This window comes from Pectinophora gossypiella, chromosome 17 (assembly GCF_024362695.1).
Source record: "Pectinophora gossypiella chromosome 17, ilPecGoss1.1, whole genome shotgun sequence".
In the NCBI taxonomy this organism is placed as follows: domain Eukaryota; kingdom Metazoa; phylum Arthropoda; class Insecta; order Lepidoptera; family Gelechiidae; genus Pectinophora; species Pectinophora gossypiella.
This window is the reverse complement of record NC_065420.1, coordinates 15,312,698-15,331,754: the sequence shown is the minus strand read 5'-3', so window position 1 is coordinate 15,331,754 and position 19,057 is coordinate 15,312,698. Positions and strand designations below refer to the sequence as shown.

General features: G+C 62.2%; 3 protein-coding genes across 3 annotated transcripts; all 3 read right to left on the bottom strand.

Annotated features, from left to right (window-relative positions):
• Positions 1–2,844: 2,844 nt before the first annotated feature.
• Positions 2,845–5,298, bottom strand: LOC126374655 (uncharacterized). The gene has a single exon (XM_050021346.1). The coding sequence runs from the start codon at positions 5,296–5,298 to the stop codon at positions 2,845–2,847; it is 2,454 nt and encodes an 817-aa protein (XP_049877303.1).
• A 5,944-nt stretch (positions 5,299–11,242) lies between these two features.
• Positions 11,243–13,711, bottom strand: LOC126374654 (uncharacterized). The gene has a single exon (XM_050021344.1). The coding sequence runs from the start codon at positions 13,709–13,711 to the stop codon at positions 11,243–11,245; it is 2,469 nt and encodes an 822-aa protein (XP_049877301.1).
• Positions 13,712–16,479: 2,768 nt separating this feature from the next.
• On the bottom strand, positions 16,480–18,792 carry LOC126374652 (uncharacterized). The gene has a single exon (XM_050021343.1). The coding sequence runs from the start codon at positions 18,790–18,792 to the stop codon at positions 16,480–16,482; it is 2,313 nt and encodes a 770-aa protein (XP_049877300.1).
• Positions 18,793–19,057: the final 265 nt, after the last annotated feature.

Genomic DNA, 19,057 nt, shown 5'->3' with positions numbered 1-19,057 from the left:
TCTCTTCCCGCGACCCTGCACAGGTACCTGCCGAAGCAGCCGTGCCCCGAGAGGACCTGCGTCAGGCGGAAAGAGAGCGCACCGAACCGTCTCTCGGCCCATTCTTCCAGAACGGCCGGATTGCTGTGACCGTTCTGTGGCCAGCACTCGGCGCCTCCAGGGCTCGCGACCATCTCAGAAGGGTATCTCGACGAGCGTTAAGTCTCAGTCTCGAGATCTCCTCCGGAGATGGCGCTCCACCATCGGCACGCGCTCGAGCCGTGTGTCTGTACACACCGGCCAGAACTTTGGCGTCCAGCTCCCATGGGGGGGTACCGGCCAAGGCGCAGGCAGCCTCGAACGAGATGGTACGGTACCCCCTCACCACTCTTGTGGCCATGGCCCTTTGAGGCCGTCTCAGCAGAGCCCTATTGTGGGCGCTCAGGGCGTCCACCCAGATGGGGGCTCCGTATAATGCCATCGACCTTACCACACCACAATAAAGTCGACGGCAGCCCACCTTCGGTCCTCCAATGTTTGGAAGTAGCCGACTGAGCGCGCCAGCGGCCGCAATCAGCCTCGGCGCTAGCCCGGTAAAGTGTGCGCGGAAGTTCCACCGGCTGTCCAGGACGAGGCCCAGGTATCGCATCGTCGATTTGACGCCGATGGAGACTCCCCCCACCACTATATGCGCACCAGCCGGTGGCGCCGCACGGGGGCCGTGGAAGAAAATGGCTTCCGACTTAGTCAGAGCCACCTCCAACCCCAGGCTCCGGATCTTGCCCACCACATGGGCCACACCCGCCGTGGCGAGAATGGCGGCCTCCCGGAACGTGCTGCTTCGAGCCGTCACGAGGGTATCGTCGGCGTAACAAGTTACGTCGACCCCTCGGACATTCGCTCCACGCAGCACCCAGTCGTAGCCAATGTTCCACAGGAGCGGACCGAGGACCGAACCCTGTGGGACACCGCACGACACTGACCACTCTCGCCATCCCTCGGACGCCGGGAAGCTAACGGCCCTCACGGAGAGGTATGCCGCCAGCAACCGGCGGAGGTACGGGGGCACCTTGTGGTACCTGAGCGCTTCCCTGATGCAGCTCCAGGGCAGGGTGTTGAAGGCGTTGGCGATGTCCAGAGACACCGCCAAGACGACCTCCCCCTGAGCTACAGCGGCGTCCGCTAGGGCCCTCACCCGCGCGATTGCGTCGATGGTGGATCTGCCCCTGCGGAAACCGAACTGGCATGCGCTCAGGTCCGGACCGACAACCTCCAAGTGCTCGATCAGACGAGCGGCGATTACTCGCTCCAGCAACTTGCTGGCTTCGTCCAGCAGGACAATAGGCCTGTAAGCAGACGGGGAGTCAGCAGGTCGGCCCTCCTTGCGAATAAGGACGAGCTTTCCAGTCTTCCACCGGCGAGGGAAGTGACCTCTCACTAAACACCCCGTGAAGAGGTCCCTCAACCTCGGCCCAAGACCGCCTTCCACCCGTAAAGCGAGGACCCAGACACGCCCCGGTATGCCATCAAGGCCCGGGGCGGTGTTCTTGGCCTGCAGTCTCCGCACTGCAACCTCCAATTCGGCCTCGCTTACAGGTGGAATCACCTCCTCGTCCTCGGCATCTGCCGTGCCGTCTTGCAGCACCATTGCTGGGGGCGTGTGCTCGGCCCTGTCGGGAAACAGGGCGGACACGACGCGGCTCACGAGCTGTGGCTGAAGACTCTGTGTAAGTGGTGGGGCCCACGGTCGAAGCTTGCGCCTCACCATCTTGTACGGCCTCCCCCACGGATCGACATCCAGAGAATCCAGCATCTCCCGTTCCGCCGCATCTTTGGCCTCAGCAATGGCTACCTGCAGAGCCCTCTTGGCCTCCCTATAGGACGCTTCGGCTCGCGCCAAGACCTCTTCGTCCCTGATGCGCCGCCTTCGACTCCTTGTATACTGGCGTCTCGCCTCGACGCAGGCTTGCCTAAGCCGCGTGAGTTCCGCGGACCACCAGTATACAGCTCGTCGTGAGGGAAGCGCTCTGACGCGGGGCATGCAGGCGTCGCACACCCTCGTCATCGCCTGCTGAATCGCCTCGGTCTCCTGCTCGACCTCCGGCACACAGTCGGGCTGCAGCCAAGCCTCGACAATGGTGGCCTCCTCGAGGGCATCGTAATCGAGCCGCTTTAACGCCCACTTGGGACCGTTCTCCTCCGGAACTGGGATCGGGCTCGTCGGGGTACCAGGGAGTGCGGAGACACTGAAACGGATATACAGGTGATCCGACAGCGTCTCCGCTTCCTCCTGCACTTCCCAGCTCTGAACACAGCGCGCCAGGGCGGCGTCCGCGAACGTTACGTCCACGATAGAGCCGCCCTGTTGCCGCACGCACGTGTTCACCGATCCACGGTTGAGAACGGTCAATCCGGCGGTCAGCACCCACTCTTCCACCGCCTCTCCTCGGCCGTCAGTCGACGGGCTTCCCCAGACTGTTGACTTGGCGTTGAGATCGCCGGCGACAATCACACGGGCAGTGCGTCTCCGCCCCACAAGCACACCGACCTCGAGCAGGAACTGCTCAAAGTCGGACAGGCTGCGGTTTGGCGAGAAGTACACACTGACCAGTGTGGTGTCCCCTAAGACGGCAGCGACACAACCTCCACCTCGCACAACGTGCTCGAATGGAGGCAATCCCGCCCCCGTCCGCGATATCAACGCCGCAACGCCAGTCCGGTCTCCCACCCAGTTGTCTCTGGACGGAATCGAGTACGGTTCTGAGACAAACACCACATCAATCAACCACTCTGCCATGCTCTGGAGCAACAGATCCTGGGCTCTGGCAGAGTGATTGATGTTGGCTTGCAGAACGTTGAGGGCCATTAATTGGTGCTCATCGGTTCCCCGGCACGTCCCGCAGCTTGCGGGCGGGAAGGTCGCGGCTGGGCCTGAGGGCCCCTGCGTGCCTTCCTTTTGCTCTTGGATTGAGCAGTACAAGTTGAGCTGCCCAATCGGTGTTCCGCCGGTCTACGCGCCGCCTCGCACACTGTGCAATGCGGGGCAGCGGAACACTGCGACGACTGGTGGCCGGTTTGGCCGCATCGAAAGCACTGAGTGCTCCGGTCCACCTCGGACTTGCACAGGGCGTGCGTATGCCCGACTTCGAGGCACCGGAAGCACCTCAGCGGACGCGGCTCCAGCACCCTCACCTGAGCAGAAGTCCAGCCCACCAAGAGGCGACCTCCTTGAGCCACCTTTTTAGCAGCTGTTACGGGGCAGCTTATCAAGATTGAGCCCATACCGCCTGCTCCTTCGCGTATGACCCCAGCCCTGACGCTCTCGACTGTGCAGCCTCCAGCCTTGGCAACTGCCTCTACCACCTCTTCAGCGGAGACGGAGTCATCCAGCCCCACGATGCGCATCTCAGCGCATTTAGTAGGTCTGGAGACTTTTACGACGTCTCCGCTCATAGACTCCTTCAGCTTCGCAGCCAAGGAGTCTGCCTTCTCGGCGCTGGAAGCGCCCGCAACCTCAAGCACTCGCGCACCGGTTGCCGCCTTGCGGATCCTGAGGCTGGAGATGCCGAGGCCCTGCAAGTCCACTTTGGACTTGGCCTCCCTCAGGATGTCCGCGTAGCTCGTTCCACTCTCCGCGGCCGCTGGCTGCAGTTGCACAACCACCGCAGCTGTGCGCGGTGGGTGCAGCTTAGGCGCCTTGGGGCGTTGTGGCGGTCGAGCAGAAGCCACTTTCTTCTTCCCGCCTCGGCCAACAACTATCCAGTCGTCGCCGGCGGGCCCAGAAGGCAATGGTTGGGCCTCATCTTGGCCTTTATTCCTTGCCCTCTTCCCTCTTCTCCCCCTGGAACCCCTCTTCTTCTTGGGGGTCACGGAGGTTGTGCCACTTGCAGTCGCGACTGGGCCCCGTGAGGCCGTTGGCGGATTGGCGCGTGTAGTGCCAACTGCAGTGACGGTCGTCTTCCTGCCTACGAAAGCAGCATGGGTCTCCTCTGGAGCAGTAGGAGTCCTGGCCGCAGCTGCGTAGGAGAGCGCATTCTTCCGGTCCGCCGCTAGCGGGGGACGCATCACCTTAGGAGGCAGGAGCCTGTCCTCCAGACCCGCTAGCCTCGCGTTGATCATGAAGCCAACTTGGCTAATGATCCGCGAGGCCAGGTCCTCGTCCTTTTCGGACACGGCTCGACTGCCATCAGGCGGCGGCGGGTTTGTCCTCATCGTCTGTTTGGGGCGCACAACTCTCGGGGCCGGTTCCGGGCACGGGCTCTCTGCGAGCGGCTCAGGAGCGGGCGGAGGCATTCTCTGGGAAGCGTTCAGAGAGTCCTTGAGTTTGCGCATCTCGTCACGGAGCATATCGATCTCCTTTTGCTGCGAATCTAGTTTCGCCTGTTGGCGAGTGTTCTGCTCCTGCAGTTTGAGCGTTTCATCGCTAGTGGATGTAGCGCGCAGGGCAGACAGAGTCTCTCGGATCAGCTGTGCGGCATCCTTCAGGGCGCGTACATACGTGCCCTTCAGTTGCCCCGATTTCACAGCGACATTCTGGATGATCCCGATTGCCTCTTTCGCCTTTTCATGGAGCTCTGCAGCCGTCGGTGCGGCGGCTTCTGAGCCCGAGTCCAATCGTGGAGTCTCCGTCTCCGACGGCGGATTAGAGCGTCGGAAGAAGAAAGTTCTTTTGGCCGCTTGGGCCACCTCTTGCTCAGCCTGAAGCCTGAGCGCTTCGCGTACAGCGCGATTGTGTTCGGCCTTGGCTTTGGCGAGGCCAACGTACTCACCGGTAGTGGGAGGACGTCCCCTACCCCTCTTAGCCCGAGCCTTGACGACGGACGAGCCGCGTGCCGTGCCCGACACTTGGCCCTCGTCGCCAGTGGACGGGTCTGAAAGCGAAGCTGTCTTTCGCTTTCTCCACAGCTTGCCCTCCGGAAGGGAGGTCACGCTCTCCATTGAGCACACAGTCCTTAGACTGCTCGCTTCGTCCGAAGACGAAGCGGGGCAAGGACTGATCCGATGCTGCACAGCCTGGGAGCTGGGCCCAGGAGCAGCGTCATCAGCACTGGGTGCTGGGGTCATGTCAGGTGTTGGTAGGCGCTCCAACACCACCCGCGCTTCAGGAAGCGCAGATGGTGTTGACGCGCGAGAGTCGCATCCGGGTTGGGCGTTGAACGCCGGGTAGAAGTCTACCCTATTACTCCTTGGTTCACGGAGGCTCGGTGAGCCTACGAAGCGGTCGCAGTCCCCCCCACATACGATTGGGGACCTTAGACCGGATTCACCAGTTTCCTGGCTACCGGCGTGGGTAATTAATTCTTTGAACGCTTTTTCCATATTTGCTGTACCTCAGCAGGCGGTCTCTTTTATTAACCAGGGTGAGCTCCCTGGGGTGCCCTCACGGCCTGGAACGCCAAACCATACAGCCCCTCGCCGGGCACCACAAACTTGAGCTTTCGGTGATTTTTTCAGAGGTTGTCTTCCTCGCGGCCCCCTCCGCTCAATGCGGAGGCGGCCCCCGTTCCAGACAGCATTGCGTCTGGGTTACGGGTCGGGCCGACGGTGGCCGAAGCCATTGCCCGGCATTGCTGCCGGACCCGCCGCCCCTGCCAACGGTGGGGCCGAAGCCCCTGTCATCTGGCCGAAGCCAGATACGCCGTCGGATAGTCGCCCTCCTGTGTCCACTCTGCGCACCACCTCGTCCCTGCAGAGGGCCACGAGCGAGAGCGACTCCACCACGCTGTTTTGGTCCGCGCCGGCCGAAGCCGGTACCCCCCCATATCTGGGGGGGCATTCCCCTATCCGCCACCTGGGGACGCGCCCGATGGGAGATCAGCAACTCCACACGGGAACCTAACCTTTTTTTTTTTTTTTTTTTTTTTAACGTTGGGAAATGCGTTACGCATACCACGCCGCCCGGGGGGACGACGTGGTTATGTGGGACTCCCCGGAAAAGCCGGTATACCCACTAAAACCCAACGGTGTTCCTCCTCGCCGCCATGTGGCGGGGACACGGGAACGCAACTGCACACAACCGCGTCCCCGCCGGCGGATGCCCTCTTGGGCCCAGCGCCTATGGGAGCGCATCAAGCGCCTCCCCCACCGCCGAGGGCTGCCCGGAACACTTGGGCAGCCCTACAGCACGGGACCTATATTGTGGACGGCGGTCCCCCGACCACCGTCCACAGGTCCCCTTTAGAGCGGAGCTCTGTCCGTTTATGGAACGGTGTCCATCTGCTCCGCCCCGGCCCTCTTGGCCTTGCGCTTTTTCGCCTTTCGCTTAGGCGCAACCGTCTTCGGACCTTTGACTGCCGGCTTTTTGGCAGCAGAAATACATCCGCTGCCGCCGACGGGGTGAGCCGCCGGCTTGCCTGCCGTCTCACAGACGGGGCAGTGGGGCTCGGCCAAGCAGTCCCGCGCCTTGTGGTCGGGTTGGCCGCAGCGGAAGCAGAGCTTGCTGCGGTCAACCTCGCACGAGCACTTGACTCCGAGGTGCCCGGGCTCCAGACAGCGGTAACACCGTGCCGGTCTGGAGTCGAGGAGCCTTACTCTGGCCGACGTCCACCCGACCAGTAGTCGGCCAGAGTCGGACAGCCTCCTGGCGGCCGCGACAGGACAGCTGAGCCAGAGGGAGCCATCACCTCTCGGCCCAACGACGATTCGACCATACTTGAGGTCTTCGACCGCGCACCCTCCTTCCTTGGCCACAGCATCAGCCACCTCAATGGCGTCGGCTGAGTCGTCCAGCCCAGTGACGCGGATTTCCGCGCGCTTCACTGGGCGGACGACCCTGACCGCTTCCGGGCTGAGGACCTCCCTCAGCTTCTTAGCGAGGGAGTCCGCCTTCGCCGCCGAGTCCTCCCCTCCGATCTCAAGCAGGCGCGCACCCGTCGCCGCCCTGCGGAACCGCATGTTGCTGATTCCGAGGTCAGCGAGGGAGACGCGCCGCTTGGCGTCGGAGAGGATCGAGGCGTATGTTACGCCTCTCTCCTCGACTCCGGGCACCAAGGTCAGCGATACCGCTGCCGTTCTTGGTGTCCGGAGCTTTGCCCTCTTCTGGGCCGTGGGCCGAGGCTTTAGCGGCTCTTTGGCCGCTTTGGCCGCTTTGGCCGCCTTGTTTTTTGCCTTTCGGCCAACAACAGCGGTCCACGGCTCCGCCGTTGGTGCAGGGGCAGGCTGGCGCCGAGCCTCTGCTGCCTCCTGTGCAGCCAGACTTTTCTTCTTGCTTTTCCCCTTCTTTCCCGAAGAAGGGGGAGCAGAAGAGGCCTGGCTGTTTGTGGGAGCCTCTTTGACAGGCTTTGGTTCTGCGCCTGGTCCTGTCAAGGGGCGGCCACTGCCGCTTGTGGAGGCGACCGGGGCCCCTGCTGGCTCTTTGGCAGCGGGGTTTGCCCTGGCAGTCCTGACGTCCGCTGCAAGCGGGGGCCTCATACGGGGCTCGGGAAGGAGACGGCCCTCGATGCCGGCCAGCCGAGCGTTCAGCATATTGCCGAACATCTCGGCATTGGCGCGGGCCGTCTCCTCCAGTAGCTGGCGGAGGCTAGGCTCCGAGGACTGGGTTGGACGCTGCCGCAGCTCCTGAAGGTCGCGACGCAAGTCGGCGACCTCCCTCGCTAGCTTAGCGTTGGCAGTCTCCAACCGCCGCACTTCCTCCGATGTAGTCCGGGTTCGTATAACGGGAACCTAACCTAACCTAACCTAACCTAACCTAACCTAACCTAACCTAACCTTTTTTTTTTTTAACTTTTTTTTTTTTTTTTTTTTTTTTTTTTTTTTTTTATTTTTTTTTTTTTTTTTTTTTTTTTTTTTAACGTTGGGAAATGCATTTACGCATACCCGCCGCCATGGGGATGACGACGGGTTATGTGGGACTCCGGGATCTCAAGTATCCCGCCTACCCACTAAAACCCAACGGTGTTCATCTTGCCGCCTGAGTGGGAGCCACGGGGACGCGCCCGCATACATCCGCGACTCCCAGGCGGTGTCCATACGGACCCGGCTCGGTGAGCACTGTGGTGCTCTTAATCGTCAGTGACGCGCGGAACACACGCGCGCCTACCAACACGGGGACTTAGTGCCGGGTGACGGACGCCCCCCGCATCCGTCACCAGCATCCCCACTTACGGGACGCGCCGATCATGCGCCAACCTCCTCCGTCCCACCCGAGTCCGACGGATCGGGTCAGACGCAGGATCGGCCTCCCGCGACCTCTCGGCGGCCTCCTTCTGCGCCACCACGTCCTCGCAGAAGGAGTATACCGCCCTCCAGGCCCTCTCGCTGCCGACCATGGCCGAGACCACGGCAGGCAACGACAGATCCTGGCCCACCACGCACCTGAGTCGCGTCCGCGACTCAGCCCATTCTGGGCATGCGGCGAGAGTATGGTCCGCCGTATCCTCGGCGGCGCCGCAATGGTGGCAGACTGGGGTCGGCTCTCTTCCAGCGACCCTGCACAGGTATCTGCCAAAGCAGCCATGCCCGGACAGGACCTGCGTCAGGCGGAAAGAGAGCGCCCCGAACCGTCTATCGACCCATTCGTCTAGAACGGGTCGTATCGCCCCCACTGTTCTGTGACCAGCGCTCGGCGACTCCAACGTTTGCAGCCATCTCAGGAGGGTATCTCGACGAGCGTTATGTCTCAGTCTCGAGATCTCCTCCGGAGACGGCGCACCACCGTCAGCACGCGCTCGAGCCGTGTGTTGGTAAACACTGGCCAGAACTGTGGCGTCCAACTCCCATGGGGGGGTACCGGCCAAGGCGCAAGCAGCCTCGAACGAGATGGTACGGTACCCCCTCACCACTCTTGTGGCCATGGCTCTTTGAGGCCTCCTCAAGAGGGCCCTGTTATGGGCGCTAAGAGCGTCTACCCATATGGGAGCGCCATACAGGGCCATTGATCGGACCACCCCGCAGTACAGGCGTCGGCAGCCCACCTTTGGTCCACCAATGTTTGGCAGCAGCCGGCTAAGCGCGCCAGCAGCAGCAACCAGTCTTGGCGCCAAGCCGGTGAAGTGCGCACGGAAGTTCCATCGGCTGTCTAGGACGAGGCCTAGGTAACGCATCGTCGATTTGACGCCGATGGAAACTCCCCCCACCACTATGTGCGCACCAGTTGGCGGCGCTGCTCGAGGCCCATGGAAGCACAAGGCTTCCGACTTGGACAGTGCCACCTCAAGACCCAGCTGTCTTATTTTCCCCACCACGTGAGCCACGCCCGCCGTAGCGAGAATGGCAGCCTCTCGGTAGGTGCTGCTTCGAGCCGTCACAAGGGTATCGTCGGCGTAACAAGTTACGTCGACCCCTCGGAGATTCGCTCCACGCAGCACCCAGTCGTAGCCAATGTTCCACAGGAGCGGGCCGAGGACCGAACCCTGTGGAACACCGCACGACACTGACCACTCTCGCCATCCCTCAGACGCCGGGAAGCTCACGGCCCTCACGGAGAGGTATGCCGCTAGCAACCGGCGGAGGTACGGGGGCACCTCGTGGTACTTGAGCGCTTCCCGGATGCAGCTCCAGGGCAGGGTGTTGAAGGCGTTGGCGATGTCCAGAGACACCGCCAAGACGACCTCCCCCCGAGCTACAGCGGCGTCCGCTAGGGCCCTCACCCGCGCAATAGCGTCGATGGTGGATCTGCCCCGGCGGAAACCGAACTGGTATGCGCTCAAGTCCGGACCGACATCCTCAAGGTGCTCGATGATCCGAGCGGCGATAACTCGCTCGAGGAGCTTACTCGCCTCATCAAGCAGCACTATGGGCCTATAAGCAGACGGTGCATCTGCCGGCCTACCGTCTTTTTTAATCAGGACCAGTTTCCCCGTTTTCCAACGGTGCGGAAACTGGCCCCTCGCCAGGCAAGCTGTAAAAAGAGCCCTCAGCCATGGCTCTAACGCGTCCTCTGCCCTTAGGGCAGCAACCCACACACGGCCGGGAATACCATCGGGGCCTGGGGCGGTGTTTTTGGCCTGAAGCCTGCGTACCGCCACCCGCAGCTCTGCCTCGGTCACAGGGGGCACCTCTGCCTCATTGTTCGTGGCGTCTTCGTCTGGCTCGCCGCGCAGTGCCATCGGTGGAGGCGTGTGTTCAGGCCTGTTCGGAAACAGGGCCGACACGACTTGGCTCACAAGCTCCGGCTGGAGGCTCTGAGTCAGTGGGGGAGCCCAGGGGCGAAGCTTACGCCTCACCATCCTGTACGGCCTGCCCCACGGATCGGCGTCAAGAGACTCCAGCATCTCTCGTTCCGCCAAGTCTTTGGCCTCACCGATAGCCACCTGCAGGGCCCTCTTGGCCTCTCTATACGCATCGGCGGCCTGTGCTGTGAGCACCTCGTCTCGGATGCGACGTCTTCGGCTTCTGGTGTACCGGCGCCTCGCCTCTACGCAGGACGCGCGTAGCTGCGAGAGTTCGGCGGACCACCAGTACACCGCTCGCCGACCAGGAAGCGCTCTGACTCGCGGCATACAGGCATCGCAAACTCTTGCGATAGCCGCCTGTATTGCCTCAGCTTCCGTCTCGACATCCTGAGAGACCCCGGGATGGAGCCACGCCTCTATGATGACCGCCTCCTCCAGCGCGTCATAATCGAGGCGCTTTAATGCCCACTTGGGACCGTTGCCTTCCAGGGCTCGGATCGGGCTCGTCGGGGTAGCAGGGAGCGTGGACACACTGAATCGGATGTACAAGTGGTCCGACAGCGTCTCCACGCCCTCCTGCACTTCCCAGCTCTGAACACAGCGCGCCAGGGCAGCGTCCGCGAACGTAACGTCCACGATAGAGCCGCCCTGTTGCCGCACGCACGTGTTCACCGATCCACGGTTGACAACGGTCAATCCGGCGGTCAGCGCCCACTCTTCAACTGCCTCGCCACGACTATCTGTCGCCGGGCAGCCCCAGGCCGTCGACTTGGCGTTCAAGTCGCCAGCGACTATCACACGGACAGTGCGCCTCCGCCCCACAAGCACACCGACCTCAAGCAAGAACTGCTCGAAGTCGGACAGGCTGCGGTTTGGCGAGAAGTACACGCTGACCAGTGTGACATCGCCTAGGACAGCGGCAGCATAGCCCCCACCCCGCACAATGTGCGCAAATGGAGGCAATCCCGCCCCAGTCCGTGTAACCAGTGCCGCCATTCCGGTCCGGTCACCAACCCAGTTCTCCCTAGGAGGGACTGAGTATGGCTCCGAAACCATCGCCACGTCAATCAGCCACTCTGCCATGCTCTGGATCAACAGGTCCTGAGCCCTGGCAGAGTGGTTGATGTTGGCCTGTAGAGCGTTTAGAGCCATCAATTGATGCTCATGTGCTCTTCACCGGCTCGTCCCGCAGCTTGCGGGGGGGAAGGACGCGGGGGAACCTTTGGTCCATTGCGGTTCTTCCTTCTACTTCTGGATTGGGCAGTACATGTTGAACCGCCCAATCGGTGCTCTGCCGGTCTTCGCGCCGCCTCGCACACTGTGCAGTGCGGGGTGGCAGAACACTCCGAAGATTGGTGGCCGGTTTGGCCACATCGGTAGCATTGAGTGCTACGATCCACTTCGGAGTCACACAGGGCATGAGTATGACCGACCTCGAAGCATCTGTAACACCGCATAGGACGTGGCTCCAGGACCTTGACCTGCGCGGAGGTCCAGCCCACCAAGAGGCGACCGCCATCAGCCACCTTTTTGGCGGCTGCTATGGGACAGCTCAGCAGGATTGAACCCATTCCGCCTGCACCCTCGCGGATAGCGCCAGCCTTGATTGTGTCGGCCGTGCATCCTCCGGCTTTGGCAACTGCCTCCACCACCTCCTGAGTGGAGACGGAGTCATCCAGTCCCACAATGCGCATGTTTGCGCACTTTGTGGGTCTGGAGACTTTTACAACGTCTCCGCTCATCGACTCTCTCAACTTTGTGGCTAAGGAGTCGGCCTTCTCGGTGCTTGTAGCACCCGCAACTTCCAACACACGTGCGCCGGTTGCTGCCTTGCGAATCCTGAGGCTCGTGATACCAAGGCTCTGTATATCAACCTTGGATTTGGCTTCTCTCAGGATATCCGCGTATGTTGTTCCTCTCTCCGCTGCCGCTGGCTGTAGCTGCACAACCACCGCAGCCGAACGCGGAGGACGCAGCTTTGGCGCCTTGGGGCGTTGCAGCGGTTGGGCTGAGGCCACCTTCTGCTTACGACCTTTGCCGACAACAGTCCAGCCGGCGCCAGCAGGCCCTGAAGGTGGGGGACAGGCCCCACTCTGGCCATTGGTCCCTCCCTTCTTTTTCCTGTTCCTCCCCCCTCGCGTCTTCCTCTTTTTCGGAGGCGCAGAGGCCGAACTACTGGCCGCCGCAGTCGGGCCTTGCAAGGCCGCAGACGGGGCAGCACGCGAGGTGCTAGCGGCCGTGGCCGCTGTGGCAGTCGCTTTCTTAGCCACAGTTGTGGCGGGAGCCTTCGCTGCAGCAGCAGACGCCTTCGCTGCAGCAGCGTATGAGAGCGCGTTTTTCCGATCCGCCGCCAGCGGTGGACGCGTCACTTTTGGAGGCAGGAGCCGGTCCTCCAGGCCTGCCAGCTTCGCATCGATCATGAAGCCAACTTGGCTTATGATCTGCGCGACTAGGCCTTCCTCTTTATCAGACACGGCTCTACTGCTCGTGGCTGGCGGCGGATTCGCACGTCTTGCTGGTAAGGAGCGCACAGCTCTCGGCGCCGACTCCGGTTGCGGGCTCTCTGCAAGCGGTTCGGGAGCAGGCGACGGCACTCTCTGAGTTGGATTCAAAGAGGCCTTGAGCTGGCGCATCTCGCCACGGAGCACGTCTATCTCCTTTTGCTGCGCGTCAAGTTTCGCCTGTTGGCGAGCATTCTGTTCCTGCAGCTTGCGCGTTTCATCGCTGGTAGACGTGGCATGCAGGGCAGACAGAGACTCTTGGAGTAGCTGTGCGGCATCCTTCAGGGCACGTACGAACGTACCCTTCAGTTGTCCCGATTTCACAGCTACGTTGCGAACGATGCCAATCGCCTCTTTCGCCTTCTCATGCAGCTCTGCAGCCGTAAGCGAGACGGCTTCTGAGCCTGAGTCCATCAGCTGGGTTTCCGTCTCCGACGATGGGTTGGACCGTCGGAGGTAGAAAGTCCTCTTGGCCGCTTTGGCCACTTCTTCCTCGGCTTGCAGCCTGAGCGCTTCGCGCACGGCACGGTTATGTTCGGCCTTGGCTTTCGCAAGGCCGACGTATTCGCCGGTAGTGGGAGGGCGTCCCCTACCCCTCTTGGCCCGAGCCCTGAGGACGGGCGAGCCGCGTGCTGTTTCCGGCACTTGGCTGCCATCGTCAGAGGACGGGTCCGAAAGCGAAGCTGTCTTCCGCTTTCGCCACAGCTTGCCCTCCGGAAGGGAGGTCACACTCTCCATCGAGCACACTGTCCTTAGACTACTCACTTCGTCCGAGGACGAAGCGGAGTAAGGACGTGACCTTGGCTGCTCTGACTGAGCACTAGGCCCAGGAGCAGCTCCTTCAGCATTAGGTGCTGACTTCGAAATCGGTGTGGGGATGCGCTCCAGCACCACCCGCACTTCGGGAAGTGCGGATGGTGTTGGCGCGCGCGAGTCTTGTCCGGTAGTAGTGGCGTCGAACGCCGGGTAGAAGTCTACCCTTTGAGTCGGGGATTTACGAAGGCTATCGGAGCCTACGGAGCGATCGCAGCCCCCCCCACATACGATTGGGGGCCTTAAGCTGGATTCACCGGTTTCCCGGCTGCCAGCGTGGGTAGTTGAATTTTTGAGCGCTTCCATGGTCCAGTACATCTGGGACGGTTTTATTTACTGGGGTTGTCTCCCCAGGGTAGTCCTAGCGGCCTGACCGTCAGACCATCCAGCCCATCGCCGGACACCACCAACTTAAGCTTGCGGTAATTTTTTACAGAGGTTGTCTTCCTCGCGGCCCCCTCCGCTCAGTGCGAAGGCGGCCCCCGCTCCAGACAGCGTTGCGTCTGGGCTACGGGTCGGGCCGACGGTGGCCGAAGCCATTGCCCGGCATTGCTGCCGGACCCGCCGCCCCTGCCAACGGTGGAGCCGAAGCCCCTGTCGTCTGGCCGAAGCCAGAGACGCCGTCGGATGGTCACCCTCCTGTGTCCACTCTGCGCACCACCTCGTCCCTGCAGAGGGCCACGAGCAAGGGTGACTCCACCACGCTGTTTTGGTCCGCGCCGGCCGAAGCCGGTACCCCCCCATATCTGGGGGGGCATTCCCCTATCCGCCACCTGGGGACGCGCCCGATGGGAGATCAGCAACTCCACACGGGAACCTAACCTAACCTAACCTAACCTAACCTAACCTAACCTAACCTAACCTAACCTAACCTAACCTAACCTAACCTAACCTTTTTTTTTTTTTTTTTTTTTTTTTTTTTTTTTTTTTTTTTTTTTTTTTTTTTTACGTTGGAAAATGCGTTACGCATACCACGCCGCCCGGGGGGACGACGTGGTTATGTGGGACTCCCCGGGTGTCGCCACCCGGTATACCCACTAAAAACCAACGGTGTTCCTCCTTGCCGCCATGTGGCGAGGACACGGGAACGCAGCTGCACACAACCGCGTCCCCGCCGGCGGATGCCCATACGGGCCCAACGCCCATGGGAGCGCGTCTAGCGCCTCCCCCTCCGCCGAGGGCTGCCCCGGAACACTGGGGAGCCCTACGGCACGGGACCTATGTTGTGGACGGCGGTCCCCCGACCACCGCCCACAGGTCCCCGTCAAGGCGGCGCACGGTCAATAGTGACCAGGTGCGCCAGGCGCCGCCTTCCTGGTCGTCTGCGGCGCATCGGGAGTGAGTCAGCGGAGTTCTCCCGCTCTCGCTCCGCCGCTTCCTTCTCAGACAACACTGCGTCTGAGAAGGTGACGACCGCATTCCAGGCCGTTTCACTGCCCACCATGGCCATGATCATGGCGGGCAGTGAGAGGTCCGCCCCTATCACCGCAGACAAGGCAGCGCGAGGGACCGCCCAAGCGGGGCACTCCTCGCGGGTGTGCCGTGCCGTGTCCACGGTGTTGCCCACGCAGTGATGGCAGTCTGCGGTGGGTTCCCTGCCAACCACCCCAAACAGATACTCACCGAAGCACCCGTGCCCGGTGAGGAGCTGCGTGAGGTGGTAGGTGGGAGCGCCTGGGCACTCAATCCAATCCCGCAGAACGGGTCGGATTGCCGCAACCAAATCCCGGCTGGCATCCGGGGTCTCCAGCTCCTCCTTCCATTGCTGGAAGAGAATAGTGCGGGCCTCCTCCCTCCATTGTGCTACCTCCCGAGGAGGCGGGAGATCGCCGTTGGAGTTGGCGTCAGCGCGCCGCCTGTACACTGCCGCGAGAACTCGCGCCTCTAGCTCCCACGGCGGACTCAACCAACTGGGGTTCGAGAGTCGTGGTGAGTGGCGGAGCCCAGGGCCGGAGCTTCCGCCTCACTGCCCGATATGGTCTGCCCCAGGGGTCCCGGTCTAGGATGGCAAGCCAATCCTCCCAGGACTCCTGTTTGGCCCGCGCTATGGCCGTCTGGAGGGCACTACAGGCGGTCCTGTACTGTGCGTACAAGGCATCCTCCAGAGGCCTGTCGCGGATGCGACGCCTCCTGCAGCGCGTGTATCGGCGCCGAGCTGTTACGCACACCTGGCGTAACTGGCGCAGCTCTGCGCGCCACCAATACACTTGCCTGCGTGGGGGGAGCGGTCTAGCTCTGGGCATCGACGCATCGCAGATGTTCGCAAGCGATGCGCCGAGCAGCCCCGCTCCCGCGTCGATGTCATCGGGAGGGTCGGTGTCCACCACCCAGCTCTCCACGATGGCGGCTTCCTCCGCCAGCTCACGATCGAGCCGCCCAAGCACCCACCGAGGGCCATCCTCCGCAGAGGGGCGGATCGTTGGTGCTGTTGTGGCGGCAGACGTGGAGACATCGAACCGGATGTACCGGTGATCCGACAGTGTCTCCACGTCTACCTCCACCCTCCACCTTCGGACTCTCCGAGCCAGGGAGGGGGTCGCAAACGTGATGTCTACGATGGACCCCCCCTGCTGTCGGACACAAGTGTCCTCTGCGCCTTGGTTGAGGACTTCTAGGCCCTGGGTCGCCGCCCAGTCCTCCAATTCCTCTCCTTTCGCGTCCGTCGCGGGTGATCCCCAAGCCGTGGATTTGGCATTGAAGTCCCCCGCGACGATCACGGGGAGGGAGGAGACTTGCGCGATCAGCGCGCTGACTCCTGCGAGAGCCTGTTCAAATTGGGCGAGGCTCCAGCTAGGTGGGAAGTAAATTCCCACGATAGCTATCCCGCCAGAGACTGCCCGAATGCATCCCCTGCCCTTCGCTACTTTATCGAGGGGAGGGGAGCCACCGGAGGTAGGGGCGAAGATGGCCACCGAGCTGGTGTGGTCACTCGCCCAATCGTCCCGATTGGGAACCGCATATGGTTCAGAGACCACCGCCACGTTTATCTTCCACTCCGCGATGGTCTGGGCCAGAAGGTCCTGTGCCCTGGCGGAGTGGTTGACATTGGTCTGGAGGAAGCGGATGGGTTCCATTTACGAATTGGTGTCCATCCGCTCTCCCCTGGCCTTCTTGGCCTTGGGCTTCTTTTTGTCCTTCTTCGGGGCCTTAGCCATCGGCTTTTTGGCGGCGGAAATGCATCCGCCACCGCCGACAGAATGAGCCGCCGGTTTGTCTGCCGCCGCACAGACGGGGCAGTGGGGCTCGGCCACACAATCCTGCGCCTTGTGGCCCGGCTGGCCACACCGGAAGCACAGCTTGCTTCGGTCGACCTCGCAAGAGCACTTGACTCCCAGATGCCCAGGCTCCAGACAACGGTAGCACCGTGTCGGTCTGGAGCCCAGGAGCCTCACTCTCGCAGAGGTCCACCCGACCAGTACCCGGCCGGAGTCGGTCACCTTCTTGGCGGCCGCGACCGGGCAACTGAGCCACAGTGAGCCGTCTCCTCTCGGGCCGACGACTATCCGGCCATGTTTGATGTCATCGGCCGAGCATCCGCCTTCCCTGGCCACCGCATCAACCACCTCGATGGCGTCGGCCGAGTCGTCCAGCCCAGTGACGCGGATCTCCGCGCATTTCACTGGGCGGACGACTCTTACCGCGTCAGGGCTGAGAGCTTCTCGCAGCTTCTTGGCGAGCGCATCCGCCTTCGCCGCCGAGTCCTCCCCTCCGATCTCAAGCAAGCGCGCGCCCGTGGCTGCTCTACGGAACCTCACGTTGTTTATCCCCAGGTCCGTGAGGGAGACGCGCTGCTTGGCATCGGAGAGGATAGAGGCGTACGTAACGCCCCTCTCCTCCACTCCGGGCACCAGGGTCAGCGTCACCGCCGCTGTTCTGGGTGTCCGGAGGACAGCCTTCTTCGGGGCCGTGGGCCGAGGCTTTTGTGCCTCTTTCTGCGCTTTGGCCGCCTTGCTTTTTGCCTTACGGCCAACAACGGTGGACCACTGCTCCGCCGTTGGGGCAGAAGCAGTCGGAGTTCGCGCCTCTGCAGCCTCCTTAGCCGCCAGGCTCTTCTTCTTTTTGCCTTTTTTGGCCTTTTTCCCCACGAGGGGGGGATCCGCAGGAGCCTGGCCGCTATTGCCAGTTTTCTTGGCTGCCTCCTTACTAGCCTTCTTGGGCCGCTGGCCCAGGCTAGACCCAGTCGCAGGAGCGCCATCACTGCTGGTGGACGCTACCGGGGCCCCCGCTGGCTCTTTGTGAGCGGGGTCTGCCCTGGCAGCTTTGGCGTCCGCTGCAAGTGGGGGCCGCACGCGAGTCTCTGGAAGGAGTCGGCCCTCGATGCCGGCCATCCGTGCATTCAACATATTGCCGAACATTTCGGCATTCGCACGGGCCGACTCCTCCAGCAGCTGCCGGAGACTTTGCTCCTGAGACTGGGCCGGTCGCTGCCGCAACTCCTGCAGATCGCGGCGCAGGACAGCCACTTCCTTCGCCAGTTGCGCGTTGGCGGTCTCCAAGCGCAGGATCTCCTCCGAAGCGTTCCGGGATCTAATGAGGGACACCGCTTCCTCGATCCCCTTCGCTGCCTCCTTTAAGGCCCGGACGTAAGTCCCTTTTAGTTGGGACGATTTGCTGGCGACCATCAGAATGGTCTCCAGCGAGGCCTTGACGATGCCAGTGAGGGCGGCGCTCGTCTTCTCTGCCTCCTCCGGAGACTGAGACTCCATTTGGGGGCTGGGCTGTAGAGAGGCCCTAGCCTCCCTCACGCCTCTTGCCACTCCAGCGACTTCCGCCTCGGCACTAAGCCGAATGCTTTCGGCAAGTTCTTGGTTGTATGCCGCCCTGGCTGCGGCCAGACCGACATACATCCCAGTTGACACCGGGCGTCCTCTACCCCTCTTCGACTTGTGAGCCGCCCCTTTGAGGGGCGACCCAACAGATTCGCCTGAGTCGTCCTCCAGCTCGGGGTCCGACCGGTTCCTTTTAAGGAACGGTCTCCTTAGGTCGGACCTCTCTGACGTGACCGTCACCATGCTTGCACAGGAGGAGTCTGAGTCCATTGACTCCTCCCCCTGGCTAGCCGCTCTCGTGGTGACGGGTGAGTCGCATCGTGACAGTACCACGCTCAGCCGGCGTTCTTTCTCGATTCCGAGTGCCAGATCCCTGCCGCTTGGGATCTGCCTCTCGGAGTCGTCTCCTCCCTCTTCTGTCCCTTCACAGGGACGGGTGGCGCAAGCGCCTAGACCAGGGCATCGTGCCGCTTCCGGGGTGGTGGTTCCCGGTCGCGCCACAGAATGCCCCGCGGACTTGATGTCCGCTTCACGGCCAGTAGTCAACTGTGCCTGAGCACGCAAAATCCTTACTCCCTTTCCTTCGTCTCTCCCTTTCGCTTCGTCTTGCTCCTCCATAACGTCTTTTTTGTTTTTATAAAATTCCATTTTTAGACCCACGAGTATGGGGGAAAGGGTGGTCCATCCGGGCAGTGCCCCCTGTACCCGGATAACCCTAATACCGCTGGGGTGCGGGAGGTGCCCCAGGGTTGGTCGCTAGCTGGCGGAGAATACCCCCTCCGCCACCTTCCGGCGCCCCGACGCCGCGCGAAGGCCCGAAGGCACCTCAACGCCGGGACTTTGGGGGTTTTTTATTGAGGTTGGCTCCTCTTGGGCCGGCCGA

Excerpts from the sequence above, each read along its gene's own strand:
- LOC126374655 (XM_050021346.1), bottom strand. The coding sequence starts at position 5,298 with ATGGAAAAAGCGTTCAAAGAATTAATTACCCACGCCGGTAGCCAGGAA.
- LOC126374654 (XM_050021344.1), bottom strand. The coding sequence starts at position 13,711 with ATGGAAGCGCTCAAAAATTCAACTACCCACGCTGGCAGCCGGGAAACC.
- LOC126374652 (XM_050021343.1), bottom strand. The coding sequence starts at position 18,792 with ATGGAGGAGCAAGACGAAGCGAAAGGGAGAGACGAAGGAAAGGGAGTA.